At 43.8% G+C, this 12,167-nt stretch overlaps 1 protein-coding gene across 1 annotated transcript in view; it reads right to left on the bottom strand.

The window, feature by feature from the left end:
* Window positions 1–12,167, bottom strand: part of MATK (megakaryocyte-associated tyrosine kinase) — a 210,144-nt gene that overhangs the window by 45,775 nt on the left and 152,202 nt on the right. Inside the window, exon 2 of the mRNA XM_075281512.1 lies at window positions 6,287–6,344. Within this exon, the coding sequence (XP_075137613.1) occupies window positions 6,287–6,295 (9 nt within the window). The 5' untranslated portion in view covers window positions 6,296–6,344. The remainder of the gene's footprint in view (window positions 1–6,286; window positions 6,345–12,167) is intronic.

Genomic DNA, 12,167 nt, shown 5'->3' with positions numbered 1-12,167 from the left:
TAACCGGTAGAGAAGGTGGCGGAATAGATAAGGCAGGGAGCAGAGGCAGTGTAAGTGAAGTGACCGGTGGTATGCAGCAAGGGGGGTGAAGTGAGGTACAAATGACTGGGAGGTGTGTTTGGGGAGGAGAAGTGGAACGATAGGGCATTGCGGGAGAGGGGTTAGGTTATTATGGAGCGTATGGTGTTGGTACAGTGGAGTAGAGAGGCCAGAGGTCCTGGTAGTGGAAGAATGGTATGTGAACTTACCAGTGTTGGACTGGTGGATGTATCCTGCAGAGGAAACAGCAGGGAGGTGAAAGCGGCGTCGGGTAGTGTTGCGGCCTGGAGCCAGTCTTTCGGGTGCTGCGGCCTAAGCTGTAGGTGCAAAATGGTGGCGTGCGGGAAAGACGTTCTTTATGTGTGCAAAGTGCGCATGCTCCTGTCAAGATAGTGTAGTAGTGTGGTGGGCGGTACCACGGATCCTCCCAGCGGTGGGGGTCGGCAAAGATGGCTGATCCAGAGAGTGACAGAGGTAGCCTCCTGCAGTATGGTGAAGGTGAGGGTGAAAGTGGGAAAGTATAGGTGAATGTGAGTGTGTGGGGTTAGGGGCTAGGCTGTAGAGGGTAATGTGAAATTTAGGGGCTTGCTATGGTCCAAAGTGTGTGAGATTGCAGAGATGGTGATGTCAGTTTGTTTTTTGTGGGGGTCCTGTGGAAAACGTATGTGGGTTATTGTGTTGAAAAGTAGCCTATTGCGCAATCGGGTGTATTAACTATGCTTGTGGAAAATTTTAGCCAAATCGATGGAGCGGGTTTTGTGTGATTGACCGCCAAACATCCAAACATCCAAACCCACAAACATTTCACATTTATAATATTAATAGGATATATGTTGCACTGTTATCATGTGTACCTTTTTTTTTTTCAGGCGCAAACCTGGCAGACCCCATTATAGTCTATAGAGACCGCGGGATTCTGTGGGTAACCGCTTTTTAAGAGGATTGGGTTTCTGTTTTTCAGATCCCGAAGTGGACCCAAAAAACAGAAACCCAAGCCCTAGTGTGAACCTTGCCAAGCTAGTGGGTTGGCAAGTCTGTCTCTAGGTCCTGGGAGATGGTCGTATGAATAGGTGTCCATGCCAACAAATTTGAAAGAGCTCAGGACACTACACCTAACACTGCGCCATTTTCAACCTCTCCAGTTGGACATTCTATCTGTAATTTATTTAGTGAACAAACAGGGACAAGCATTATTTCGAGAATGTTCCTTGCTGATTAAATGTTTTTCTTGGTGGCCATAACATCTGCTAGACATGTTAGTTTGTTAAATATTAAGATATTACAATATCCTCTAGCATACATGGAGTTAACACTCTGCTGAATTCACTCTTCTATATTTTGGTACATGGGTGCGGTTAGAGTACACCATTTTAGAAATGTCCTTACATAGAAACAAGACGGAAGACAACACCCCCTCTCATGAACCTAAATGAGTGACAGATACACATGTCTAGGCCATTGTGAGGGCCATTGCGGGTGGTCCTGGGTGGTGGTCATTCATGGAGGATACGTCGTGACCAGCCCGCAAGTCCATCAACCAGATGTCCAAGCTGTAACTCTACAAGGTATCCTGATGAAGAAACGTAACTTCTCTGATGATGTAAGCTAATGAGACATTGACTGACCTTTCTGTTATTCTGGACGTTTTCCCTGTTACTATGATTTCTTTCAAGATATTAATAAACCTCTAGATTGATTTTATAACAAGCTGACTCTTCCTATCATGTTAAGGCCTCACAATACGTGACCACAAGTTTCACCCAAATACTGGATATTTTACATAATTAAATTCAAGGGTTAGGTTTCTTGAAGGGATTTTTAATCCTGAATAAGGTACTATGTCTATCAACTTAAAATTCCCTAATAAAGATCTTTATATGGAAACAAGATTTCTAAATAGACAACCCTTTTACTTTGAGCAATCGACTTTCTAAAGTACACAACCCCATAAAGCAACTCTATATCGAAGCAATATACATGTTTGCTAACATGCAGATAGCCTTCAGATTTATAGACAGTACATCACTTATTCATAGACCAGAGGAAAATTGAGTTATTGTTCACAATTCTTCAAAACCCATCACACTGTTATATTACTGTATTATGGTGTATGGTGTCTGCTATGAAACAGATACTGTGTGATATTAATAGTGAGGGGGCCCCCAGATAGTACAATCTGCCCCACAGTGGCCTCCATACAATACAATCTGCCAGTAGTGGCCCCCACGCTGTACAATCTGCTCCATAGTGGTCCCCAGGCTGTACAATCTGCTCCATAGTGGTCCCCAGGCTGTACAATGTGTTCCACAGGATAATATGCTGCACAGTGGCCCTTACTCAGTATTATATGCTCCACCGTGGCCCTCACACAGTATTATATGCTACAAAGTGTTTCCAACACAGTATTACATGCTCCACAGTGGCCCTCACAGTACAGTGGGTTCCACAGTGGCCCCTAGACAGTATTATATGTTTCAAAATGGTACCCTGCACAGTATTACATGCTCCACAGTGGGCGCCAGCAAAGTATTATACACTCCACAGTGGACCTTCGCACAGTATTATATGTTCCATAGTAGGCCCCACAAAATATTATATGCTCCACGGTAGGTCACCCATACTGTATTATATGCCTCACTTTAGGCCCCCACAGTATTATGTGCTCCACAGTAGTCCACCCCAACAAACAGAATTATATGCTCTACACTAGTTCCCCCCCCCACACACACATAGTATTATACTTACCTGAATCCCACACAGAGCAGCCAGGCCTTCTCCTCCTTACGATTTCAGGTGCTGATGACTTACATCATTGTGCCTGCATTAGCGCAGAGGTCACACTCTGCAGTTAGTGTAAGCTGCGGCCCCACTAACCTGTGGCTTACAATGACAGCTTTTACCTGTATGTGCATTTGCACATGCAGCTGAAAAAATTGATCACTCACTAACGGGAAATCCTGTACCAGAATCCCCATTAGTGAACAATCCAGGATATATCCAGGATATCCAGGATGTGTGCAGCAGAGAGGGCTCTGTGTGCCCCCTCTGGCATGCGTGCCATAGGTTCACCAACACGGACCTGGTGCTATCTATAGATGTAGTTTGCCTACAAAGATGATCACAGGTAGGAGTAGAACAGTCTTGATCATTTCCACTGCCACAATCAATTCTATTTTTCCAAATAAGAGAGTGATGCCTTTTCATATGTAGTTTGTTGTGTAGTTCTGATTGGATAGAAGAACATATATTTACCAGCAGTGTGAACATAGCTGTAATTGCATATAATTAGATTGTGATTCATAAATCAATCACATCACAATCACAATCTAAATATGAAATGTCTCTGCAGTGTCTAGTATCAAACTGCTCAGTGTCTTGGAAACACCACTTCCTTGTTTTGCAATGATTCATGAAACAAAATAAAACTTAAGATATCCAGAATTGTTCCTGTTCGACTACATCTGTTAAAGTGGCATACCAGCCAGAAACACCCACTAGAAAGGTGATAAACGTTTGACTGATTGGTTGCTGGGACCCTTACTGATCACTAGAATTGAGTTTCTCCAGTCTCTATCACCCAACTGTATGACCGCGACCCAGTAAGAGCAGTCAGCAGTTCTTACCACTAGATCTAGCCCTTCCCGTGCTGACACATGTCTTATGTCATATGTTACAGGAACTTCACTGATGGCATTCCACTTCCTGTGCACTAACTGCAGCATCCCAGTGGACACTGCTAAACATTAGTAAGGGCTCGTTCACATCTGCACCCGGTCTCCGTTCATACAGGTTTCCGTTTCCTGCACAAAACAGAGCAGGAGACAGAAAGCTGCAGGACTCTTTCAAACCCATTCATTTGAATGGGTATGAAAGATGTCCGGCTGTGAGCGGTGGTGAGTGTTTTATGCTCTCAGCCGCGAAACCATTTTTTTAAAAACCGGACACAGAGTCGGACATGCAGAAGACGGAAACCTGAAAACAGAGTCCGTGCACTAGTGTGAACCCAGTGTAAACATTAGACACCTCAAAACATGTATTTGCATTATGTGTATAGTTTCATGTTGTCTTATTGAGTTAAATGTCTTTATCCTACAAGGGCTGTTCCATTGGGGATAGGGGAGTATTTGAGCTCATGGTTGAGTCTATTTATCATATTAGCAACCTGTGGGAGGAGACAGGGAGTCTTCACTGAGCTCTCAAAGAGAGAGTTCATGTGGGAGCAGAATCAGTGAGAAAGCCCTTGCTACTTATGCTGCAGCCCTGAGACAGGGAAGAATAAGTTGCTGAGATCTACTTAGAAAAGATTCAATATCCTACACCCCAGCATCTTCAATGAAATCTTACATATGTGCTGACTATTTGGCGTTACTGAGTATGTTCTCAGTACAGTCATCCCCACTAGTACTGTGCAGGACCGACCCAAAAGCTCCATGACTGATTCATGCACAGGACTGTATGGGGAATGATACAGCCATGGAGCAATACATGTATGTGTAAGATTATAGTGAGGGATCTGTGACACAGGCCTGCCAGCAGGAATTTTGAGCTTCTTAGGTATAATGTTCCACAGTGGCCTCACAAGGTATATAATCCTCCACACAGTATAATATGCTTCACAGTGTCCCCAAACAGTATAATATACTCTCCAGCAGCCCCACACAATATAATATGCCTCACACAGTATAAAAGGCTCTACATGGCACCCCTCAGTATAATCTTCCACAGCAGCCCCAAACAGTGTAACGAGGCTATGTCTCTAAAAAACCTATAAGTGTAAGGGCTGGCGTAATTGAAGATGGACTACTTCGGAGGCCGACCCCAGAGTATAATAATTGTTTATGGGTGTCCACAGTGGGACATAATACTGTGTGCAAGGGCCACTATGGGGTACAATATTGTGTGCAGGGGCCACTATGGGGGATAATACTGTGTGGAGAGGCCACTATGGGGGATAATACCGTGTGAAGGAGCCACTGAGGGACATAAAAGTGTTTGCAGGGGCCACTAAGGGACATAATACTGTGTGCAGGGGCCACTATGGGGAATAATACTGTGTTCAGGGGCCACTATGGGGCATAATAGAGCATGCAGGAATGCGTAGGAGGAGGTCGGTCAAGGTCTTCGGCATCGGTGTCAGTCAGGGGTGGCCCCATGTCAAAAGTTCTCCACAGGGCCCCGCCATTCCTAGTTACGCCACTGCTGAAAAGTAGCCCCACACAGTATAATATGTTTCCCACAGTGACCTCACATAGTATAATATGCGCCCAACAGTGGCCTCACATAGTATAATATGCTCCACAGTGTCTACACACAGTAGAATATGCTCCAGAATGACTTCCACACAGTATAATGCTCCACAGTGGCCCCACATAGTATAATATGTTCCCCATAGTGGCCTCACATAATATAATATGCTCCCTACAGTTGCCTCACATAGTATAATATGTTCCACATTGACCCCACACAATATCATAGATGCCACAGTGGCCCTACACAGTATAATATGCTCCCCACAGAGGCCTCACATAGTATAAAATGCTTCATAACAGTATACACATAGTATAATATACTATCCAGAAGGTCTCCCCCAGTATAATGCTCCACAGTGGCCCCACAGAGTAAAATATGCTCCTGAGAAGTCTCACACAAACTAATATGCTCCAGAGTGGATCCGCACAGTATAATAGGCTACACAGTGTCTACACAGAGTATAATATGCTCCCCACAGTGTCTCCACACAGGAAAATATGCTCCACAATGGCCTCCACACAGTATAATGCTCCACAGTAGCCCTACACAGTATATTATGTTCCACAGTGGCCCCACACAATATCATATACTCCACAGCAGCCCCACATAATATCATATGCTACACAGTGGCCCCACACAGTATAATATGATTCTTAATTGCCTCCACACAGTATAATATACTCTCCAGAGTGGTTAAATATATCATCATTACATTCACACATATACCGTTTCATTCATTTCCAACAACTCCTTTTTGGTGATTTTTTTTTTTGTTGTTGACCATTGTATATGCATGTACATGTACATATTTGAAACATACGTGTATGAGGGAGCGCACACAGATCCTGCACACGGTTCCTTTGCTGTCAATGTTCACCTATGTCTTGGCAGTATCTGTCTAGTTTACCAGATATATATTTTATAGTGAAAGACATAAGACCAACATATACTTTTATAACAGGCAAATCTAAGAGCATAAGAAGTAGAATATACTTACATCAGACATTGTCAGTGGTCAACTGTAAGTGATTCTTCAGTACCAGTAAGGTTCAGCGCTAAAGATTATGAGCAAGGAATGATCATCAGGTTATATACTTTTTTATGAAACAAGAAAAATGCACAAAGAATAATAATTACTCTCACACAATATAATGTCCCAATACTGCCCTGACACAGTATATACCCAATAGTTACTCATTGATTAGAGATATCAATAATCTGTTCTCTTCAATATCAGATAAGTGTGGTCTGCAATCCAGGACCCCCAATTATGTTCACAATATCCATTGGTACTAGAACAGAGAATAAAGCCTGATGCACAGATCCATTCTCTGTGTATTGGCTGAGATGAGGCATTGCAGATAAGATCCTATTCAGGTGAATTTTGAGAGGGACTAAAAAGTAGAGAGCAGCCTGAGACCCCACAGTATTGGGCACATCATCAGGTGTGTAATGCTTGTTTAAAGGGATTCTATCATTAAAATTGTATTTTTTCTGCCTACCACGTCGGAATAGACTTAAGAAAGGCTATTCTTCTCCTACCTTTAGATGTCTTCTCCGGGTCGCTGTTCGGTAGAAATCCCGGTTTTTGTTGGTATGCAAATTAGTTTTCTTGCAGCACTGGGGGCGGTCCCCAGCGCTCAAACAGCACTGGGAGCATCCCCAATGCTGCAAGAGAACTCTCCAGCGCTGCCTCCATCTTCGTCTGAAACGGTTTCTCTTCGCGGCTTCTTAGGTGTAAGCGGCCATTTACTTGTGGCCGGAGGGCATGCACAGTCGGCTTTGCCGGAGGCCCAAGGCCTAGAAGTTTGAACCCAGCTGCCTTCCTCAGTTGTATCCTTGTTTAAGCACTTGCACACATGCCTGAGACCACATTGTACATTGTCGAGTGATAGATGAAATTATGTTAAAGAGAATCTGTCCAGAGTTTTGATTGAGCAAAATCTTATTGCAGTTAAAGTTAAAAAAAATTTGCTGCTATCCACAGGTTCTAGCCCCACCCCCAGCAAACCAACGATATCTGTCACCTATGTAACAACTACCATAAGGGGGCATTCACATGGAGGAAGTTGGCGCTGATTCTGGCACGATAACTTGCGGCAGAATCAGCGCTGAAAAAAAGACTTCCAATACTTCAATGGTTTCCGTTTTCTGCACAGAACCCATTGAAATCAATTGGGGGCTTTTTGTCCCATTGATTTCAATGGGTTCCACGTGGAAAACGGAACCCATTAAAGTCAAAGGGAGTCTTTCTTTCAGCACTGATTCTGCCGCGTGCCAGAATCAGCGTCAACTTCCTCCATGTGAATCCCCCCTAAGGGAGAGGAAAACTATTTAATAGCACTTTAATAGCACCTTGTGCTATTTAGGGAAAGAAAAAGCATGAAAAATGAGAAAAGCATAGTTCTTCTCAGGCAAAAAATATTTTTTAAAAACATGTCTTTTAGTGCTATTAATGGGTTAATAACTGCACCTTTAGCAGTGTTTTGAGTTATTTCTGGGTTTCTCTGAGCACCTGGCATCTTCTGCATTTGTTTACATGGGTGGCTTCCTGTTCTTTTATCCTACAACTTATATGATGCATTACTCTTCACTCAGAGCCCCCTCTCACTCCCTCCCCCTCCCTCTCTAACTCCCTCACACCCCCTCCCTATTTCTCCAACTAGCCCGTGAGCTACTAGCCCTACCTAAATTACTAACTCAGCATGATAACCATTACTATCAAGAATACACTGTAGGGAGTGGGTAGGTGGCCCCAGACAAAAGTTTGCACCTGTCCAGGGATGCCTTGCCTTGGCCTAGCAGATTTGCCATAACTGGAGTGAACCATAACTGAAATCTGCGCCACTCTCTGACTGGCATAACTTTCAATTTGGTGAATTATTGAAAGGATGAAGCCTACTTCTGCTGCAGGATTCACAATACGAAGACTGATGACTGTTGTCTTAATAAATTTCTCTAGTTGTCTCTAGTATTTTTTCTGTCAATCCAATTACTTGTGATCTTGTAACCCTAACTGACTTATGAGAGGCAGTTTTTCTCCATTGTGAGGCTTTAGCCTAAGGCCTGGGTCACATCTGCGCATGGGTTTCCGTTTGGGGAATCTGCTTAGGGACCCCCGAACGGAAACCTAATCTGCATAAAAAAGTGGTTGCCTAAGGAAACCCGCTGACCCCATAGACCAGGGGTGCTCACACTTTTTTTGTGAGCTACTTCATTAGCTGACCAAGGCAAAAGATCTACTAGGGCGGGGCCTGGGCAGGCCTATGGGCGGGACCGTTTGGGCATGTGGGCGGGGCGGGCATGTCTGTGGGTGGGCATGTGGGCGGGGCCAGGCGGATCGTGACAGCAGGAGACAGCAGCGTTCTGTGGCTGCCCAGGGATCCCCGCTGTCTGCTTCTTCACAGCGCAGGCTGAGCATTATCTCTGGACACTGGCAGGCTGGGGCTGCGGCAGCCACCTGCCACCTGCGGCCCCAGCCTGCCAGTGTCCGGAGATGACTGTCAGCCTGCACTGTGAACAAGCAGACACCAGGGATCCCTGCATCCCGCGATCGACCCATACGTCCTTTGCGATCTACCAGTAGATCGCGATCGACGTATTGGGCACCCCTGCCATAGACTATAATGGGGTCTGTTTGGTTTCTGCGCAATTTCCACATGAAAAATGCGGAGAGAAAAGTGCTGCTTGCAGGATTTTTCTCTCCGCATTTTTCATACAGAGAGAGGAATAGAATGGCCTAAACACAGATGTGAATTGGGTGCATGCAGGGTTTTTCTGTCCGCTTGAGAAGTCGGACACCTTCTCTTGCGGACAGGAAAGGACGGGCACGGAGTGCAAAAGAACGCACCCGATGCCCATTCAAGTGAATGACAGGTGTCACGGACACATCTAGTGTCCGCTCCTAGTGTCCGTGACAGATTTTGAGCGGACACTAGGAGCGGACACTACATGTCGGACACAGACGGTAGTGTGAACGCTCCCTTAGACTTCCATCTGCTCTAGATGAAATCAACACCATGTCAATATACCCTTACAGCCAAGGCAGTGGCGTAACTAGGAATGGCTGGACCCCAAGGCGAACATTTGACATTCGGTTACTCCAGCAGGAAACAGTCTATTTAAAAAAAAAACATCAGGGGTGCGCCAAACCCCTTATTGCCCTGAACCCAGTGGTAGCTGCTACCGCTGCTACTCCGGTATTTACACCACCTAAGTCAAGGTCAGTCTTTGTTAGTAGACTGCAGTGATATGTGCATTAGTAGAATGTATCACTATAGTGTTAATAATGAAATCATTCAAGCCACTGTTCAGCATGTCAGGAATTTAAGATATGATATCTATCCTGGCATTCTCTCTTGTAGAGTCACACTTCTGACTGTGAGCCTATACCACCAGTGGTATTCATGGCTACGTATGTAGTCAGTGTCAAAATGGAGGGACGCGGTAGCCTATGATTTCTAATGACTATAATGAACTTTAGCACAGTCTAGATAGCTTAATGTCTCTATCTATTTATCTATCTATCTATCTATCTATCTATCTATCTGTCTGTCTGTCTGTCTGTCTGTCTGTCTGTCTGTCTGTCTATTGAGAGAGGGAGAGACAGAGACAGAGAGAGAGAGAGAGAGACATTAGGGATTGAGAACCAGGTCAATTTTGGCTTGGACACATGATTTATTTTTTTAGCAGTTTTTTTAAACTCTTTTTTTAAGTAACTTGTTTGCTATGTATACAGTCCTATGAAAAAGTTTGGGCACCCCTATTAATCTTAATCATTTTTAGTTCTAAATATTTTGGTGTTTGCAACAGCCATTTCAGTTTGATATATTTAATAACTGATGGACACAGTAATATTTCAGGATTGAAATTAGGTTTATTGTACTAACAGAAAATGTGCAATATGCATTAAACCTAAATTTGACTGGTGCAAAAGTATGGGCACCTCAACAGAAAAGTGACATTTATATTTAGTAGACCCTCCTTTTGCAAAGATAACAGCCTCTAGTCGCTTCCTGTAGCTTTTAATCAGTTCCTGGATCCTGGATGAAGGTATTTTGGACCATTCCTCTTTACAAAACAATTCAAATTCAGTTAAGTTTGATGGTCGCCGAGCATGGACAGCCCGCTCTCAAATGATCTGAAAACAAAGATTGTTCAACATAGTTGTTCAGGGGAAGGATACAAAAAGTTGTCTCAGAGATTTAACCTGTCAGTTTCCACTGTGAGGAACATAATAAGGAAATGGAAGACCACAGGGACAGTTCTTGTTAAGCCCAGAAGTGGCAGGCCAAGAAAAATATCAGAAAGGCAGAGAAGAAGAATGGTGAGAACAGCCAAGGACAATCCACAGACACCTCCAAAGAGCTGCAGCATCATCTTGCTGCAGATGGTGTCACTGTGCATCGGTCAACAATATAGTGCACTTTGCACAAGGAGAAGCTGTATGGGAAAGTGATGAGAAAGAAGCCATTTCTGCATGCACGCCACAAACAGAGTCGCCTGAGGTATGCAAAAGCACATTTGGACAAGCCAGCTTCATTTTGGAAGAAGGTCCTGTGGACTGATGAAACAAAGATTGAGTTGTTTGGTCATACAAAAAGGCGTTATGCATGGCGTCCAAAAAAAACAGCATTCCAAGAAAAACACTTGCTACCCACTGTAAAATTTGGTGGAGGTTCCATCATGCTTTGGGGCTGTGTGGCCAATGCCGGCACCGGGAATCTTGTTAAAGTTGAGGGTCGCATGGATTCCACTCAGTATCAGCAGATTCTTGAGAATAATGTTCAAGAATCAGTGACGAAGTTGAAGTTACGCCGGGGATGGATATGGGCAAGGCAATGATCCAAAACACCGCTCCAAATAGACTCAGGCATTCATGCAGAGGAACAATTACAATGTTCTGGAATGGCCATCCCAGTCCCCAGACCTGAATATCATTGAACATCTGTGGGATGATTTGAAGCGGGCTGTCCATGCTCGGCGACCATCAAACTTAACTGAACTTGAGTTGTTTTGTAAAGAGGAATGGTCCAAAATACCTTCATCCAGGATCCAGGAATTGATTAAAAGCTACAGGAGGCGACTAGAGGCTGTTATCTTTGCAAAAGGAGGATCTACTAAATATTAATGTCACTTTTCTGTTGAGGTGCCCATACTTTTGCACCGGTCAAATTTTGGTTTAATGCATATTGCACATTTTCTTTAAGTACAATAAACCTCATTTTAATCCTGAAATATTACTGTGTCCATCAGTTATTAGATATATCAAACTGAAATGGCTGTTGCAAACACCAAAATATTTAGAACTAAAAATAATTAAGATTAATAAGGGTGCCCAAACTTTTTCATAGGACTGTATATATTAAGGTGTAATTTATATTTAGATTTCATTTACCTAATTTAGGCTAAGGCACTACGTTGCGGAAACGCAGCTTTTTTTTTGTTGCAGATTTTGTTGCGGTTTTTTGAGCCAAAGCAAGAATGGCTACATAAAGAATGACTCAATCCACTACTGGCTTTGGGTCATAAAACCACAACAAAATCTGCAACAAAAAAAGCTGCGTTTCCGCATCATGGGGCCTTAGCCTAAGGCCCACTTGGCGGAAACGCAGCACTAAAGCTCTGTGGGAAAAACCGTGTCATGAATACATTGCGGTTCTTCCCACAGCACTTTGAACAGAAAGTTCACAGAGTTTACCTCCGCAGACTTTCTGTTACAATTATATCTATAGGAAAGCCACCGGTGTTTCCGTAGATATAATTGACATGCTGCGATTTTCAAAGCCGCAACAGTTTTGAAAATTGCAGCGTGTCGGCGCTGCGATTTCTTCCGCAAAGTGGGTATGGGATTTGCATGAATTTTCTAATTTCCTAAC

This window comes from Leptodactylus fuscus, chromosome 1 (assembly GCF_031893055.1).
Source record: "Leptodactylus fuscus isolate aLepFus1 chromosome 1, aLepFus1.hap2, whole genome shotgun sequence".
NCBI classification, from domain to species: Eukaryota; Metazoa; Chordata; class Amphibia; order Anura; family Leptodactylidae; genus Leptodactylus; species Leptodactylus fuscus.
Note: the sequence above shows the minus strand (reverse complement) of the source record. Positions and strands in the feature narration are given on the sequence as shown.